Here is a 20,176-nt window from a genome sequence, read left to right as displayed (position 1 = left end):
TAACATATATTCTACTAACCAGACACTTCATTGCATCAGTTTTAACACTTTCCACCTTTTACTAAATTCAGTCCTCACTTGTTCCACTTGAGACTGGGATGCTTTGCAAATGAGTATCAATAATTTCTTCTTCTGGGTCTAAACCTTTTCATAGTAAACCGAATATTTTCAGATAAAATATGAGTTAAACGTGTGCCTTTAGAAATTGTTTGGTGCTCTACATTAATGTAGCCTATTTTTAGAAAAATAAATCAAAAGGATTCTATGCCAAATTCCTTTTTAAAAAGTCCTTGAAACCTGTGGAAGCATAATCTACATGGATTACACACATGAACACAAAATATATACGTAGTGTTATTTCTTTTCCTTGAAGGGTTATTGGACCAACTAAAGTCCTTCATCTTTAGTCCTTATGTCCTATCTGTGACATAAGATAAATTTAAGTTACACTAGTATTAAAGGTAAGTTGCCAGACACATAGTTAATTGAACTTCTGTGTCCTAAATGTAAGGCTGGTAACAAAAATCCTTTGTTATTATCTCACTCTCTTTTGCAGCTGTTCTTAAAACCTTTTCACCATGGTAAATAAACTCATGCTACCTGCATTTTATTTTGATTTTTTCGCTATGCGTTCATTTCTCAGGTTTTAGAATTTTGATTAGGATTCTATCACAAAAGCCACAGAAGCCCTCTGATGAGGCCATCAAATCCCTACATCTGTGGAACTCATGGACTGCCATCTGTCACATCCAGGCAAAATCTATATGCAGAAAAATTGTTTTGAATAAGTCAAAACACTCTCAGTGCATCTGTTGGAAGAGCTCCTGCATATGTTGCTATGCAAAGTGCAACAGTAGCCCTCATGCTTTGTTGGGTAAAAGCAGTGATACAAATGCAGCTTAGGGGATACATTCAGGAAACTCTTCTACTTTTGATAACGCATTGGAAGGAAGAAAGAGATTAAAATAATTTGCAATTATTACAATCCCTCTGTTCTTGCCTCTTTTCATCCTTCATTAGCATTGCTGAGGAGCACAACTCAGTTCTAGTCTGACATCTATGAACTTAATTTTTACTGGACAGTACTTCAGCTGGTTGAACACGACATAGAATACGCCAGATATACGTGTGTAGATGTATATACATGTGTATGCACACGTTGCAATATATACTATTGCTGCATTAATGGAAGAATTCCTTGAAGTATTCCACGTAGTGCAGTCAACACCCTGCATTAACTGGTTTTGCATATTAGGCAATCTCTCAAACCTCGCCACATTTTAAAGCAAATACATTATCTCCCATACAAAAGGCACTTTGTACTTATGCTTAAAGCAGAAAACTGTATACAAAAAATATGTGGATAAAATTCTCCTTCCTTTCATAAACTAAGTACATAGATAGATAACAGGTAAGATGTGGCTAGCACAGGTCTTTCCCATGAGAATTCTTTTTGTGTTTTATAAAGAAAGATAAAGTTTGGATGTCTTTTAAAACAGTGTCCCAAGATTTGGACAGCTCAGGCCTGGCCAATCAGGCCTAGGGGGAGGTCTCAGGCTGACCAGTCTGGGCGACCTCTGAAAAAACTATATATATATTGAAATCAAAACAATAAATTCTCCTTTTCCTTCTTGCCACTGAGAACTGGATTCTTTTCTCTGCTAGCGGCTCAACAGTGACAGTAAGACACAACTTCTAATGAGCTATGTGAAGTCTCCAGAACTGCCAAGGGATAGATAAAAACTTCTGCTGCTGCTGGATAAAAACTTCTGAGTACCAAAGCAGCTGCTTCCTGAAGAGGTCTTCACAGTTTGACTATTTAGTGCAAACAATAAGCCAGACAGTAACATTTTCAAAGTATAATTAAAATGATACATTCCTGTCTTGAGGACACTTTTTAAAATAATGATCATAATTTCCCCCTGCCTCTGGCAGAAGCTCACCACTTAGCCCACAGTACTTGAGTTTGCTGGATGATAACAACGATCTCAAGCCAATGCTCAGCATTTTCAGGAAGCAAAGGGCAGCAGGAAGAAGGAAAAGCAGAAAAGACCCAGAAAGAATTGCCACACTCAATTTTTATTGCCCTCTCCCAGTGGCTGATTGTGTCTGACTGAAAATGAGAGCTGGAACATACAGGTTCTCCCAACAGATCTGCTGCCCCACATGTCTGCTGGTCTCTGGCTCTAGCCTTGAGCAGTAAGGAAAAGATGCTGATGTGCAGAGCACTGTGAGATGGTGAGATCAGGGTAGCATGGAGTCTTTAGGACTCCAGATAGGACATGAAGGACCTATTTGCACAGAGAAACAAATGAAGCTTATTCTAAATTTCTGCATGGAACCACAAGAAAACCTTCAGGCATACAAAAATGAGTTTAAAAACATGAGCTCTCAAGACTTACATTTCATTTGCTTGAAGATGGACTTGTTGGGCTCCAGCCAGTGCTGAAAAGACAAAGCAGAGTGCAGAGGTTAATAAGGATCACAGTAGACAAACATATCCTTGTAAATGTATATGGTACCAAAAATGGAAAGTAGAATTTTTGTTTCACTGAGACATACATAAATGAGGAAAGCATCTCTATACTGGAATTGCACTGTATAAACATACTTGATATCATCAGTGCCTGTAAGATAGCTGTAGGTGAGATAGAAATAAGAAAAATACTTCAAAGGTACATTTAAAGGGGACGGACTTTAGTGCTCAGTTTGTAGCAGACACTTCAGTCTCATTCTTTCAGCCATTTTTTTCAGAAGAATGATCATATAAGACAGTATGACAGACTATTCAGAAACTTTAACACTCTTCATTAGTGTTGTCTTCTACATTTCTTATAACTGAAGCATGTCTAAGCACTGTATCCTCAAGTCAAAACCCTCAGAACAAAAGACATTGTTCTCTTCAAGCAATAACTAAAAATCTGAAGGGAAAAAGAGTGCACTTTTCCAGGAAATGTAAACAATATGAGCAGCCAATGTACAACACAGAAGTATGGATGCTTATCAGTACATGCACAACTTTCCAAGAAATGACTGTTTTGGCAGGAAAAGTTTCATTTTTTTATCCTCCAAGAAAATAAACTCAGGTGCTTCTGTAAACAAAAGTCAGGCTCACATTTTAGTTAAGAGCCTTAGCATATCCCCTGCTAGCACTAGCTGACCTGCTCAGGAGGGTGTTTTGTGAGACAAAAGAACATGCTGATATTCAAGTGCCACTTCTGACCACAGCCAGCAGCTTTTGTACTAGTATTTTTCCTGTAAGCAAAAAATCTCCACAGTAAAATGAGATTTGTGCTGCAGAAGCAGCTGGTAAAAAAGCACAGCATTCAGTTTTAATAAGCATGCTCAACACTGGAAGGCTTTGCACCAAGGGGGTTTCATTTTTAACCCTTTCATCCTAACTCTAAAACCCTCTGGTTGACTTCAAAAAGAAAACTTAGCATTTATTAAACCATATGTAATACATAAAACATCCTACATGGGCTACCATTTCTTCTCATAACGTCTAGTAATTCTACTACAGAGAAAGGCCAGGGGTAGATGTTTTGTAGGAGTTGTTAATAACTGACAGAAAATTATAACTTTAAAAATTATGACATCTCGAGATTTCAGATGAAGTCAGGATAACCACAAATTAGTTTTCTGAAAGAGAACTTTTGACTAAACAAATACCTGGGAAAGAACATTTTCAAATATCTGCAGTTTATGTACTATGGTTGCTGAGAAACTCCTGCATATAGTTTACAATAGTATTGGAGATAATCTCTGCAACATATTTCTATTTGAAGCTCACTTATCACTGAGAGACTGACATGGAACCCTGGTACAAACAAAACAAAAACTCAACACCCTCAAACTTCAAACAACAGACACAAAAAAACCAAAAACTCTACTCTATTTGTTTACCTCTTCCCTTTTCCCAGTATCTCTCTATTCAGGGGAAAAGATGAAAGAAATAGAACTGAGGCAGCAATGACAGTTTCACTGACTTACCAGAAATATCTAGCTCATTTCATTCTTTTTTTAGATCATACATATAAATTATTTATATGTTTCACTCTGAATAATGGGGGGTGAGAGTTGCTCATAAAAAGGTAAAGACAAGCTGATTTAAGAAATCTTACACAGCCTGCAGTGGTTTATAGATACATAATCCAAAATTAATTCACAGATAGGAAACCAGTCAAGACATACAGATATACAAGTGCACTTTCCTTAACCTCTTCACACACCCACCCCACCTCCACCAGGATCAGGCCAGTCCTAGATGAGGATTCAGGCAGCAAAGGGGAGCTTGGACAGTGAACCATGCTGTGCTGCTCCCAGGAAACTGAGGGTTAAGAGTATTCACTATTTTCCTCTAGTGGAAACACAACACAATTTTCTGGATATTTCTTTTTGAAATACCAAGCTGAAATATCAGTACAGACCAGGTCAGCATTTAGAGCTGTTTGAAAAAGTTAATTACCTACTCTAACAAAAAGTCAGAAGTTAAAAAAGCCAATTTGCAAATATAAAACCCTCATATTAACCACACAAATAATGAAAGAGGAGAAACATGGATGAAATTCCTCAAACCTCCAGGAATGCAGATTTACCTAACATGTCCAAAAGCAAATATGCTTCTCTAGGAATTGACCTTCATGGGTTAAAAACAGATTGAAAAGATGCTGAGCAATTAAGCAATCTAGACTTTCACATGGAGGTCATGGAACTGACAGGCAGTTTTTACAAGCTCAGATTTCTGTTGCGACCTTCTGTTGGTGGAAGATTGCAAACATGTACACAATTCAGCTGAATCTTCCAGAAAACTGAGGAGTTACTTTATAATTTGTGGAGATTTTCAAAGACACAGCAATTAGGTGCTTAATTCTCTCTGACTGTCAGGGGAAGATAAACACCGAGTCATTGCTAATACTTCTGGAAATAGCCACCTCTATACTTGTTTGCATATTCCAATTTGAATTTTAGGAAAGATTTTCCCCTGAGTACTTATCTTTCAGCCTTACAGCATTGACTATTAATAATTAATACCTGTGCCTCATCTCTTCTATACAGTATCCAAGCTATATTTATTCCAAGATTAATTGGCTGTTATAGTTAGGATCAGATTAAGATTCCTATAAATTAATCAAATGGTTTCTGCAGAAACATTAAATTGAAAAGTATCTCATTATCCAAAATATTTTTTTCACATAACAATATTTTTTTAAACAATTTTCTGGAAAAAAAAGGAAAAAATCTTTGCTGAAAGGGAAATATAACATTTTGAGTTACCTTGCCAAGATGAATTTTAGAAGCATTTTAAATGTTCAACTGCAAAACAATGTCATTGATACATATGCCACACTGTCTTGCAAAAAACTGTCCACAAACATTTTCAACTCTTTATTGTAAGGAATTATTGTACCTTTTATTGTACTTGATAAGACTAATAAAAAAACCCAAAAAAACTAGTCAGATGTAAAATTGGAACTAGAGACAACAATCTTATACTTCCCTACCAGCACTAAAATGTGCAAATCAGGGAGAGAAAAAGACTCCAGCAATTTTATGCAGTTTCATTTCTGTCTGATGTAATTGACACTGTAGTCCGTAAAGGCTGCTTTAATTGGATGATGGCCTACACCCTCAAACCAGCTTGGCTTTATATGTGATAGTACCTAATGATCACCAGAAACCATTCCTGCAGAGGCTGAGCCCCTTGTTTCATAGAAAGCATGTTAGCAACCTGGTTGCTGCCCAATGGGGAAGAAAATACTTTGATCCTGATCCAGCTAACACATTACCAAGCACCCTGAGAGGAGATTCATGTTCAGCACTACTAATTTCTAATCTCTTTGCCAAAAGAGGTTTCAGTAGCTGGTGGGTATCTCAGTGGTCAGACAGATGTCCTCACAGAAGCAAAAGGAGAAAGATCTGCAGAGATCTTGAAGGTCAATCATGGGATAGCTGAGCCTTGGCACTTCAAGTGTCAGTGGTGAGTAAGCCAACTATCATGGATATCACTTTTGATGCTGGGGTCCTAAAATATGCTGAGCATTGCCTTCTGACTAAGATTTCATTGCAATTGCATGCTGTGTTTCAGACTAGTGCAATTTTTACTTTGTAAATAGAGCCTTCACCTCTGATCAGCCCTTAAGTGGCACTGAGTAGTCATTAGCAAGGCCAGGTGTGTTCTTGCTTACCCACAAGTGCTGAGCAGCTGATGTGATATCAGCTTTCACAGCAAAAGTTCAGGGTGAACAAGGACACAGTGCAAGGGTAAAAGCACCATTCTAGAAAGTCAATATAACTCCACAAACACTGATATGCCTTTAGTAAAAAACACTTCAGCCTGTTTCAACCTGTTTCAAACAAAGCCATTCACTGAGAAGGTCTAAGAGGACTGAGATTGGTCTTGATTCAGCACAGGTTTAAGTGTTTTAGAAAAAAAAACAGTGAGGAAAGAGGACTCAGTGATAGAACCATAGAATGGCCTGGGTTAAAAGAGGCATTAAAGATTATTTAGCTCCATCTCCCATGCCATTGACAGAGATACCTGTCACGACACCAAGGGAAGCTCAGAACTTCATCCAACCTGGCCTTGAACATTTTCAGGGATGGGGCATCCACACCTTCTCTGGGCAACCTGTACCAGTGCCTCACCATCCTCAAAGCACAGTCTCTCCCCTCTTCTGAGCCAAGACGTTTTCGATTTAGTCCCTGGGTTTGCAAGAGGAGCAGTTAGGAAGGGACAACTGAAAGTGGCCAAATACAGTGAATATTTAAATCTCGCTCAGCAAGAAATACTTAGCCAAATGCTTGCATGTGCATAAGTAAAACAGAATCAGAAGAACCTGCAAGTTTTACAAAAATATTCAAGGCAAGGAATGGATTGGAAAACTTTGTTTAATTGACAAAAAAGAGCAGGAGAACAGAGATATGAAACACTGCTAGAAAAGTTTAAAAAATAATTTTATTTAAAAATCAATCCCATGTTAATATTGAAAATGAATATCTAAACTTTTCCTTGAATGAAGAGCAGAATTACAGTAAATTTGCTTCAAAGAAGTGACTTGCATCTGGTTACCACCTGCCAAAAAAACCCACCACCCCACGTCCCCCCAAAAATAGTGGCCATATCCAAAGCTCATGGAAGCTCAGACAGAGGAATTAATTAGGGGTCCACTTTATACAGACACAAGAGATACCAAAGGTACCAGGGTACAACATGAGTCTCCTTCTTCATGCCCTGAGGTTAATACAATTTTTTATGGTTTCAAGAACCTTTATACCAAGAATATTGATATTGTTCTGCTGTAGCAAAAGAGCTGCTCCTCTGTATTTTCTTTCAAAATCAGGGCACTGAAGCTATTTAGTGGCATGCTAAGCAGGAAGAAACAAGGTACGTCACTAACACCAAAAATTAATCTGATCCAGAAATAGTAACATACACTGGAACAGAACAGAACTGTCATTTGTATGATTCTGAACTGGAATTCGTTAAAGAAATTTCCAGTCTATCACTGCTATATGTTGGAGTAGCTGCATTTATCCTAGTGTCTACATCAGTTGAACATCTGGCCATAAAATCTGCATATATTGATGTATGCATGAGCCACCACATTCTCACAGACAACAGGTTCACAACTGATGGGAAAAATCTTTGCTTTTATCAATACATCTTGCAAAATTATTTCATTTACAAGTTTGCTAATCTTCACACAGGATACTTCAGATAGTAACATTTCTGCTGAATTAAGTGCACATATGTATGTATTCTCTTCACACTGCCACTCATTTCTGTCAAATTTTTATTTAGTACATAAATGCAACTCTGCTAGTAAAGGCAAGCTGCCATTTAGCTCAGCATTTAGTCTCTGAAAATGGCCTGAAGCAAGCACTTAGAACAGAACAAGAGCAGTAGCTCCCATTGTGCTCTGTGGGCTTTTTCCACCAGCCTCCACTACAATTTGTTTATAAGTCTTTGCAGACTTTCATCAATTTGTCTAAATTCCCATTTTAAAACATTTTTTTCATACTTTTGAGAGCTAAAATGAATTTTATTACTGGCTATGTTTTTTTAAAAATTATTTCTCAATACCAGTTGAGTTTAGTTTATAGTTAGCTTCAGTTTATATTAGCCTTATAGTTCGTTTACTTTAGAGTGTTTCAGTTCTGTTTTAAGAATTATAGGACAACCTTTCCCTGATCACCTTCTCCAAGCTATTTTACATCATATCTTTCTCTCTCATTTGCTTTTGTTTACTCTCTGACTCTGCCTCTCTCTTACTCATTCTCTCTCACTCACCTCTTTTCATAGCTGTATTATTCTTGTCTAATCCATCTCTGGATGAAACCCATTTCTGTTAGATATAATTCCCACAGCCTTCTTGGTTCTTTTTCTAGTTCTACTATATTATTTTTTAACTAGCATAACCTGAACTGCATAAAATAAGCAGAGTAGCAGCAAGATTTCAAGCAAATGCATGTAATTTTTTGATAACTCTGCCCTGGAGGAGAGATTTGTATGCCTGGAGAAGGATTAGAATTTGTATTAACCTCAGTCACTCTAGTGTTCTGCCTGTAACACTTCTGCTCTACCCCTTCACAGAGACTGGAAAGTTCTCAGACAGATTTCTTCTCATTGCTGTATGGAACATTAAAACTCATTACACAAAAACATTACTTCATTAAACTGAGGCTGCAAATTATCTGATGTGTCTTTCTGCCAACCTTCACCACCCTCATGTGGGACTAGGTGCACATTTTTAAGAACATGTATTAAGTAGCTGTTGTTGCTAAAGCAGAGATCAGCTGCACCCAAGATTTGCTGATGCTTTCCAAAGGTTTCTCTGATGAGGAGCTGCTGTACATTTTGTCTACAGTTTCCATTAAAAACAGAACTGCTACTTCACAATAAAGTAATTCATTACTGACAGACCAGAGGTTACAGTTCCCTTCCCTAGTAAATATTGGTACAATGCTGAGCTACTTAGGTTGTAAGATTAAAGAGATATTCTGTCTAGGTCAATTGTAAGTGACATATTTTAGAATACAAATGGGTCTCCCCACCACCGTTACTAGTGAAATAAACATACAATCTGACAAAAAACCTATTTTTATGTAGAACTGTCACCAAGTTTTCATCATATTTAAGCTTGAAAACAAAATGGGAATTGTATCTGTGACAGTTCTTTAGGGGGAAATTGGCAGGCAGGCCAACAAATCCATAGTGTACAGTGTCATCTTTCTACCAAAGGACCAAGCCAGGCTCTGTCTCTGGAAAAGTTAAAAAATCCCAGTGTACTCAAAGCCACCATTCAAGATCAGCTGCATAGAGGGAGTGTACTCATTGTTTCACTGATTTGCAAGCTTTATTTACATACTGCCAGATGTACAAGCACAGAGCTAAAACCACTGCGCTGCTGTGCTGCTCTCAGACAGCTCTGCAGCACACCCTCATCACAAAGCATCTCAATGCTTAAGTGAGATTGTGATCTCAAACATTTCTACAGTGACACATGAGAATTCTTAGCTGCTTCAGGGTCATAAAAAGCCTTTTCATGACACTTCCAACCTACTCCATAGGTAGCTCCAAGGTATTTCTGTCTAACTACCACTTCATACTTTCACATTCTTAAATAAAATCAGAAGCATGTGCTCAAATTGATCCACTGGGAGTAAAAAAAAAAAAGGAAAGAAGTATTTCCAAGTTTAAATCATTGCTCAGGTGCCCTCTTGAATGCACTTAAAGACTATATTTCACCAAACTAACATCTTCCTTCTGTTCAATCTTCCCTTGCCCTCAAGACCAATGGCCTCTTTCAAGAAGAAATCCACTCTAGAGAAGATACTGAACAGCAGCTGTACTGTATCATTCTAGTCTTATCTTGTGCCAGTCCAAAAAACACAAAAAAGCTGCTCAGTCAAGCCATGCCATTCTGCATGTCCTCAAGTGTAAGAGTGTTAAAATTGGCCTCAATATAGTATCTAGTATATGAAAAGGTACCATGAAGTAGTTCCTTGAGTAGGAAAAGCAGTAACAGCTCATCCAGGTATGTTTCCTATTTGAAACGACTAAAAAGTACAAGCTCCAAATGATGGTTTCTAGGTTCTTACAGTGTGGCTCTATCTACTCTCAAGATTTCCTGGGTTGAGTTTGCCCTTCACTGTTTCCCTCAGTAAGAAGAATAACAGGATTCTATCCACCAATGTGGCAGCTTATCTTCATGAAACCATATAGGAACTTAATATTTGACAACTATACAGAATCATAAAACCATCAAGGCTGGAAGATGCCTTTAACATCATCCAGTCCAGTTGTTCAGCACTACCACTATAACACCTAAATCACTAACCCACATCACCCAGCAACAGATCCAGATTCCTCTTGAACACCTCCAGGGATGCTGACTCCACCACCTCCCTGGACAACCTATTCCAATGCCTGAGCACCCTAACAGTGAAAAATTTGTTCCTTTTATCTAATCTGAGTTTCCCCTGTGTCAGCCTAAGGCCATTTCCTCTGTCCACTCACTGCAGGTGTGGTAGAGGACACCAGCCCCCAGCTCACTACACCCTCCTTTCAGAGAGCTGCAGAGAGCGATGAGGTGCCCCCTGAGCCTCCCCTTCTCCAGACAAACAAACCCAGATCCCTCAGCCACTCTTCATAAGAGATGTTCTCTAGACCTTTCATGAGTATTGCTGCCATTCTCTGGACACTCTGCAGCACCTCAAAGCCCTTCTTGAAGTGAGGAGCCCAGAACTGAGCACGGGATTCGAAGTGTGGCCTCACCTGTTCTGAGTACAAGGGAACAATCACTGCCCTCGTCAAATTTGACCAAATCTAGCATCAGTGGTTACTACAGTTTAGAGTCAGGGAGAAAGGCAATGTGATCCCACATAATTTTCTCAGAAATCCACATGAAAAGTCAATATTTAATAAATGAGCACTAGGAACTCCTTTTTTCTCAGTATTGTGAGACATAAAATAGCATACCACAATTTACTGCATGCTATTAGCACACATTTTTGAATCTACCCTAAGGCAAAGTTTCCCCAAAGAAACATCCAAACATGAAACTGAAAGATACAACATGTTGTAGAACCTAGGGTCTTTCACTGTTCCCTCAACTTGATTTTATTGTCACTGTTACTCTCCCATAAAACTAAAGATATAAAAGAAGACAAAAGAAGCTGCCTTCTGTTAAGAGTGACTTCCAGGGGGCTTTTTTTTTCTAGAATAGAAAATGGAAAACTATAGAAAATTTTCAGGGGTTTAAGTATGCCCAAAATATACACACATGTTTATTTATGTAGTAAGAAAGGATTATTATAAAAGCGGGGTTACTTAATTGAAAAGTTACCTATAAAAACACCTGCTGTTTTCCCACATTTCAAATTTTTTTTCCAACATAAGACAATTAGCTCAATTGTCTACACTTTTTACAGTAGAAAATATGAATGTTCTAAACAGAAATCTTGAAACATTTAATTTTAAGCATCTGAAACATTGAAAAAATTGATCTTTTTAATTCTCAAATTCAGTCAAATATTTCAATACTCCTAAGTCAAAATGCTACTTTTTGGTGGCATTCTCTACATTTAGAAGACTTTTTGAATTAATTAAACCTGGTATGTTGCCTCCTTCAGCTCCCTCAATAGGTTACAAAAAGGAATTTTTTTGTAATTTTTGAAAGGATTACTAAAAACAAAAGAACTGCAAATTAGCTTTCAGAGCAACCCTAGAACCTTTGCAGAAAAAATAATTATATATTAATAAGACAGAGGCAAGCATCACAGCTAGAATAAATGCCAGCAGGAGTAAATCTGCACATTATTTTTATATATATATGTGTGTGTGTGTGTGTGTGTGTGTGTGTGAGTCTATGTCTGCGTACACTATATAATAATATTGTTACTAATATAATATAATATAATACTATATTGTATAATATTATTCCATATAGCTTAATATTCAAAATAGTCAAGCGTAATTCACCAAAAGCTAGAATTAAATGCATGATTTTGGCACTTTCATTTGGAACCACTTATATAGCCCTTTCTGTGCAAACACAGAGACTGTGCAGTCTAATATAAACTACAACAGAGGAATTCAGCGTTTCCAAGAAACTGAGCAAAGCAACATCCGTTGTGGACTACATACATCAGAATCAATAATAACTCTCCTAAAAAAATGTTATGTTTTCTTGTTTCACTTCCTATTACATGTTGTTGCTTAGTCTCTATCTTTGCCAATGTTTAATATAAACTCCTTCCATAAAATTATAGAGAATACTCTTAAAATTATTTACAAACCTACTGAAAGATTTTGCCTCACTGCCTCTGTTAGGAATGTCTCAGACTACCTCTGAGATGGTCTCTCTCAGCTCTCACTAGCTTAAGAAACCACCTCCCTTGCTTAAACTTTCTTTTTCTTTCTATTTCACACTCTGATACGTATATAACTGTACCTTCTTAGCTTTTGTTTCCTTCACTAAAAGGGTGTGCCTTTCTTAATATCATCTCATAAACAAACTCTCCATTCTCCTTATTTGTCTAATACTCCTTCTTCTCTCTTTCTTTCTTCAGTTAAATTGATCTTTTTTGAATATGGATATCTAGATTAGAACAGCTGAGGTCTCATTAGAATGTAATGATATTAATACCTTCCTGCAAACAAAGTGTTGTCTTTTACCATAGCCACATAATGCACTAAACCCAGACTAGTCGATATTCATTTTATTCATTATCCCATGTCACTTTATTTGCTTTGGGGCACTGAAGTACATTTTCAAGCACATTCTTAACTGGTACAGCATGAACTATCGCTTTCCTTCCAAGTAATTTTGCTCACTCAAACCACCAGATTTAACTTCAGAAAGAATCTGTTTCTGGATTCCACCTACGGATTTTTACTGAGATACTTGTTTGTGTTTTGTAACACATCTCAGCAACCCCTAAAAATGTTCTGCAGAAAATGTGTTTCCCTTTCTCCTTGGTGGGACCTCTAAGAATTACACTGAGACGTCAAAATTTCTTCTACAAAACTATAAGTAGTCTTATTCCATGGAGTTTTGAAAATTTCTTCTGCAGAACTATAAGTACTCTTATCTGCACAGTGGCTATAATCATATGACATTTCTCCTGTGACTCCACCACATCTTTACTTGCTACAGCTTATCTTCATAACCACATACCAAAACAACTACTGGGGGGGTTTCCTTAAGCTGAATTTCAGGCATCTAAGCTCAGAACTACTACAATACAAAACAGTGGGAAAAGCTATCACATACCTCATAAATTCAAAATCATAATTTCCCCTAGTTTTCTACCGAGCTGCCCTGGTTTTGGCCAGCACAGAGTTAACTTATCACAGTAACCATGAGGAGGCAGAGCCTGGAGATGTGTGGGCATCTGGATTACTGTATGCCACCTCACCTCATTGCTGGGGGGCAGAAGTAAGGAATTCTTAGGCTTCCAGGAAGATGTGAGTGACAATAGAAGATACTGAATATGAAAATAGCTTATTTTGAGGAATTGCAACGCAGGAGAAGAATGTATGTTGTTTCAACTCATCAACAGAGCATTTAAGACTGTACAAAGTGTCCTTAATACATCATGCCCTAATTTGTGAGAGAGTTTAAAATTAAGAAATAATACCCAATCAGAGAAGTTATCCATATCCCTAATAACATGAGAGCAATTGTAAATTTGCACTTAAAAATACATGTATGGAAAATGTAAGTTGGGTAAGTCTGTTTAACAAAATCCAGCTGAAGAGTGGACCAGTTGATACAAGCCAGCATACCACACAGGGTGGCTACAGCATTCTTAGTTGTGGGACGAAAAAGGAAATGAAAACACAAGATTTTTTATGTAAGAACATAATTTTTTTTTCTCAAATTCTTCTTCGCTGTCAACCAAGAGAAAATTTTAGCTTCTCTATAATCTTCCATAAACTTAGCACTAAATTAGCTGTACTACAAGAACTACAAGAATGTAAAACAACTGTATAGCCAAGATGGGTACGACAGTTTGGCAAATTTAGCTAACAATATAGCTAAGAGCTCTTTGAAACATGGGAACCACAGAAACTGTGGTATAAGAGGCATCACAATGGGTTTGGGTATTTAGAAGGTTTTTTTAAGTGTCACTGTTTTAAAGTATTCTGACAAAAAAAAAATTAGGGTTTTTATTTTAAAAATGTCATTACTTCCATTAAGTAAAATAACTTTTCTATAGCTTTTTTTGAGTTATTGTCAGAGAAAGGCCCAAGAGAAGTAATTGTTTATTAAGTCTTACTTAATTATTGCCCAATCTAATGCTCCACCTAATTTTCCTCTCAGTTTCAACCAGGTGAACACCTCTATAATTTTTATGATTGTAAAGAATTTAGAACACTGATCAGAATAACTGCTTATTATTTTCACTTCAAAATGGGGATGCACTGGAAATTATTTGATGCAGCTTTGCAAAGCTGTTGCAATTCTGTGATGTTGAGCTGATGGTGATACCCCAATTCCAGTGATTTTTGACAGAACTAGTTATGGTGTAGCAAGAAATATCCAGCCAAATGGGTTTTTTCCTCTTCATTCACAGCAGCTTCAAATTGATGATTGTTTCCAGAGATTAAATGTCATCATATGTACCCAAGATATTTAGAGTCATATCTCAGTCTTAATCCTGGGACCAGCAGGACAACACAGTGAAGAAGCAGGGCTGAATTTCAATGTCTGAGGATTTTTGCTTCCTGGGTTGACCATTTTTTCCTACTCTCATACAGTAAAAATCATCTGAAGCCAATCAGAGGGTAGCACCTGTAAAATACAACCTGCAGAACCACCTAACACCTAGGAAAGATGAATAATTACAGTACACACAAATGCCTAGAGCACAGGCCTGAAAATTTTATTTCACAAATTGCAAAGATGCTTCTAGGGAAAACCAAACTGAAGAATCCCCCACAACTTGACCAATCATACCTGTTTTGAACAGATTTTAAGTCCACCCTCTGATGGGTGAGACAGAATGACTGCATTTGGCTGATAAATTTAATGGGATTTCTACTTACATATCCCAAGAAGCATACTCTAAGAGAAAACTAAAAATCTCGAATTCCAGAGCACTGTGAGTGCCTAGAGCTACTCTGTGCTAAGTCTTAGTCATGCCTATAAATTATTTTCTAGTTTAAGTGCACAGAAGAACTACACAAATCAGAATATATCAATTTACCTGAAACTAAATACATGAACTGAGGAGATAATTAATTTAAAAATGCCACTTTGGGAACCTCTACAGATTATGGCCAGAGTACAAATCCTCAGAGATACATAACTCCATTAGAACTTACAAGCTTATTGAAAAAAAAAATCAATTTAGCTTTACTTAAAAGCAAATGTAGTCAGATATTATATACATACCCTCTGCTTCTCAGGGTCAACGTATCGAATGCCAAAGTAGTCTTTTTCCAGCAAGCTGTAATAGTTGCAGATGTGATCTATAAGAAACTGACCTTTTGTTTCCCTCTGTAAAAAGATAAAGAAATTATACATTATGATGAGTATTCTGAATTCACTGTCTACAAAATTTATTCAAAATGCCAAGGAAAATGGCACATTAAATTTGTTGTAATTCAGATGAGGATAAGGATTTAACCATTTATCTTCTCTAAAAGATGCAGGAGATTAATGATAAATACCCTTCCTGCACATTCACAAACTTCTTGGTTAGGAAAATATCATTACAACCTCCACCTCAGGAAAACTCATGCTGCTCTGTTAGCTACAAATTTATAATACTTAATAAATTACTAGCAATCATATTTCCACAGATGCTATAATGGCATAACAGATACTCATTTACACATAGAATTTCAAAAGAGTGTGTGTTTTTTTTGTAGCCTCCAAATTTGCAAGCAGATCTGACAGTGAGTATCCTACTGGATCTTTACACAGTGCCCACAGCAAGAGAGATCTGATTCTTATTTCCCTTAATTAAGTCAGTGCTACAGTACAAAGAACAAATGCCCAAATGACTGAAAGAGAGGTTTTCATCCTTGCATTGTCACTGGCTAGCTATGCCCTTATCAAATCTTACTGTTACACGTGATATTTAGCTAACAATACCATACTAGCTTTCTGCTTTCTTTAATCTCAATAATGTGTCTCTGTTCTCCTTTACCTACTGCCTAATATGGCGATCCTACATGATTTTTCACATTTTTTTCTGATTCAGCTAATGTGAAGGTTCATGTTGGGTTTTTTCTGAATTTGTGTCTGATTTGTGTCAATATTAACATGGGGCTAGAGCTATTTTCCTAAAACAGTCCACTCCAAGCAGACAAAGGTGCTTCACTGCATAGTGGTGTTAGGTCTCTGCATTTTTTTCCCTCTACATGTCTACCCTGGTCCTGCACTGAGACACCTCTGCTGTGGACCAGGTACTGAGTCTCTGCCCTTTGCTGACATGAAACAACTTGAATTTAGTTCTTTATTTTCTACTGAAAGAAACTACACAGGACACGAATTCACTTTTTATAAAAATATTACTTAATAGTTTTTCTCCAACCATTCCCTGAAAACATTAACGTTACGTCTTGCTGAAACTCTTTTTAAGAAGTTAAGACTCAACTTAAGCTATAAACAGCATGGCAAGCAAAATTGAAGAGGTATCACTTGTATATCTCAAGGTACTTTACAAGGTTGGATATTGTCAGCATCTTCATTTTGCATAGGAGCAGCTGAGGCAAAACCAGCACCATGACCTGTCTGAGGTCAAACTCTAAATGGCAAAGGAAGCAATGGCCTTGGCACCACAACTGTCTGGTGAGAACTACTGCTTCCCGCAGGAAAAGTAAGACATGCTTCAAGTCTGGAGAGTTAGAAAGTAATACAGTCCGTGAACTAAATTTTTGTTTTCTTATCTCTACAAGTAATAAGGAATTCTGACATGGATATGGTTTCTTGTCTTTTTGTACAAACACGTAACTAAATAAAAAGCACCCTCAGCTAAGGTACTGACAGAGAGCTGCAATGCCCTCCCCGCATGCTGAGGCTCCAGAGGACACAACCTTGCTTGCCATGGGAACCTTCTCTCCTCCCAAATTCACTTCCACCCACAATGAAATTGCTAGTTTCTCTACAGATTTCTTTTTCCTAGATGTGGGGGCCTCTCAAATGCTATGTGTAAGCCACGTGCTTCCAGTAGTCCTACCTGTCTCCACCTTCCATCTCCATATATCTATGTCCTGTACTCTTCCACACACTCCTACTTGCCCTGAGATATCTCTGCCTTGTCTGCACCATGGTACTTCCATAATTTGTTTTCCTATTTTTAAACAGCCATTGTCAAAGGATGTTAACACAATTTGTCTGCTCTTTATGTGCTCCTGCAAGGTCATGCTTTGCATCCTGCAATGTTACCTTTTTCACTGTAACATAGCTGCAACAGTTTTCCTTCTGTAATTGTCTTCTTCCAGCCTCAAGACATTTAAAAATCAACTTGTTTACTGTTAAGAGTCATTAACACATACACTGACATCTTTTTGTGCTGTACCTAGTTACAAGTATGGGCGTCCTAGTGACAACACAGAGAAAACTTTTCACAAAAGGAAAAGTCCTGTCAAGACTGAAAACTACAAAAGGAAAACTCTCCCTGTCGCTGACAAAAAAAGGTCTAGACTATACAGTCATATTTCAATGAACTGCTTTCTAACTTAAAATCTTGTAAGTGTCTGCAAAGTTTTGTGACTACGAGAGACCACTGAAATATTGACAAAATTGCATGGTGACATTTCATTACAAAGGCAGTGGGAAAAATTATAAATACAGATGTGACATTTAAGCTGGACACAGTTTTAAGATGAATCTACAACAAATTTAATAGGACTGGGGAATAACAGCTATTAGATGACTCAGGTAAAATCAAACATGAAAAGAGATTTTACAGACAGCAGCGTACAAAATAAATCCATTTTTTAAAATACTGGAAATGAGGAAATCAGACTAACCATATTTTCGTGTGTTAGGGTGTTACTGGAAGAACAGTCAGTAATACAATCTTCTACAGCTACTACAGGTTCACATTTCATCTATTAATTTTAAAAACCCTTTGCTTCTGTCACCTAAATAATCACTGGGTTCCTGAAGAAACTGATAAAAGGCTAGAGCAAATATAATATTTTTAAATCCAGTAACAACATTCCCTTTCTAAAAGGAATTGATGCCCTAGTTTTCTTGCTTGGTAAGACAGACGATGGAAACAAACCAAACAAAAATGAGCAAAAAGCCTCCAAGCTAGATTCATGCTCTAGCAATCTTTAAGCCTGCCATGGATAAATAAAAGGGACTAGTTAATAATCTCACCCTTGGTTAGTATACCCTTCAGTTCATTCCTAAATTTTTAAAAATATTCAAGATGCACAAAAGTGGCTAAATTGGAACATGCATAATGTAGTGAGGGTTCTCGTATGAAATTATAAATGTTTCACTATTAAAGCAATATAAACACCTGAAATTTGAAAAATCTTAGATCTTGATTGATACACAGACAAAAATACTTGATGTGGCACACAGCACATCAAGTTCTAATTCCTAATAGATTGTATAGCAAGAAGGATGGGTGATGGCTGTTATTTTTGTTTTCTGCAAACAGCATACATAAACATTTTCTACATTTCTCTAACAATGCTTCAAATTCTTCTGAGCTTTAGAATCTAATGAGCTCTTTTAATCTATTTATTGCATATTACTACATTTTACCATACTACAAAAGAATATATTAAAACCAAATTTCATTCTGATTTGTGAAAGAATATGGATAAATTAAATTAAATTAAGAACTGCCAAACATGCACAACAGAGCAGAGGAACAGATTTGGGTCACAGAATAATGAATATAAAACATTGCCTGAGATTTCAGACTGTTACCATATAGCTTTCCAATTAAGTGATCCTTTAAAAAACAAACAAACAAAAGCAATCATTACACTTTTTAAAAAACAAACAAACAGAAACAATCTTTACGCTTTTTATACCAAAAATGTATTTTGCAGCAATTCAGAAAAAATAATTTCATATTACATTTAAGAATGTTTGTCAGAACATGAAAAAATTGCATAATAAAAAAGACATTATTTCAAACACCACTGAAGAATGTCAGCCACAAACAGGAACCTGAAAGCAAAAATCAAGTCATACAATAAAAATTTTCACAGCTCAAATATTTGAGAGTTATACCACAGTTCACTCAGAAGTCATTATTATTTGGAGATTTCTATAAATAATTTGAGGAATGACTTTCTGATTGGTTTAGGCACAGGCAAGATGAGTGTGTTTTTCCTAAGGCTGCACTTGAACATCTGACCTTAATACCACTAAAATCCCACAACAAACCCCAACACATATGCAAGGGACATAATACCATGTATATGACAAAATCCCTGAACACAGAAGGTCAGATTGCAAATAACTGTTAAACTCTGCTTTTTAAGCTGGATCAAAATTTTCTTTTTTATTGAAACAAACATGTATCAAACTAAACAAGCAGCTGTTGCAAAAGAATTAAGCAAAACTGGATGTTCTCCACTCCAAGAAGACATGAAAACATGATCATGCAGAGTCTCCCACTAATGGGCTCACAGGACAACCTGAGTTTGTTCCTTAGCTCTAGAAACTGAGTAATAAACTGCCGAAATGCTTCATTTTCCTTACCAGACACTCTTATTACAGCCGCCATCTCTACAACTCCACAAATTTACACCTGAATAACCCAATTCCTTGGAAATTTCTCTAGTATACAGAAACTTATCCAAACAACAATCTTTGTCAGTCTTCAGCAGTTTAAATCTAACACACTATCCCCACCTCATGCTTGCTCTGGGGATTTCTTTTTTTATTTCCACTTTCTTGATGCAACTTAAAAAACAAGGCAGAGCATAACTTGTTCTACCAATTTAATGATTCTCCAATGATGTAAAATGAGACCACAAAACCTTTGTGACTGCTTCACAAATTTGAAAGTGAGAGGAAAACTATTTATAGCAGTTTAAGACCTTACATTCAGTGAAATGTCTTCCCTATTTGCACTTGCTTCACTGTGGAGTTCTGTGTCTATTTATCTGAATGTCGTCACAAGGAAGAGCAAGAGTCACAAGCAGATTAAACACAGTGTTTCTGCTCTGTTATCTAAC

The 20,176-nt window shown here is 36.9% G+C and overlaps 1 protein-coding gene across 1 annotated transcript in view; it reads right to left on the bottom strand.

Annotated features, from left to right (window-relative positions):
* Nucleotides 1–20,176, bottom strand: part of FRMD3 (FERM domain containing 3) — a 140,285-nt gene that overhangs the window by 62,476 nt on the left and 57,633 nt on the right. The window contains exons 2-3 of the mRNA XM_085042186.1: nucleotides 15,408–15,512; nucleotides 2,403–2,445 (exon numbers count right to left, since the gene is read on the bottom strand). Coding sequence (XP_084898312.1) covers nucleotides 2,403–2,445; nucleotides 15,408–15,512 — 148 coding nt within the window. The remainder of the gene's footprint in view (nucleotides 1–2,402; nucleotides 2,446–15,407; nucleotides 15,513–20,176) is intronic.

The sequence above is a fragment of the Lichenostomus cassidix genome, chromosome Z, assembly GCF_008360975.1.
Source record: "Lichenostomus cassidix isolate B80296 chromosome Z, HeHo_3.0, whole genome shotgun sequence".
NCBI lineage: Eukaryota > Metazoa > Chordata > Aves > Passeriformes > Meliphagidae > Lichenostomus > Lichenostomus cassidix.
This window is presented reverse-complemented; position numbering and strand designations above follow the sequence as displayed.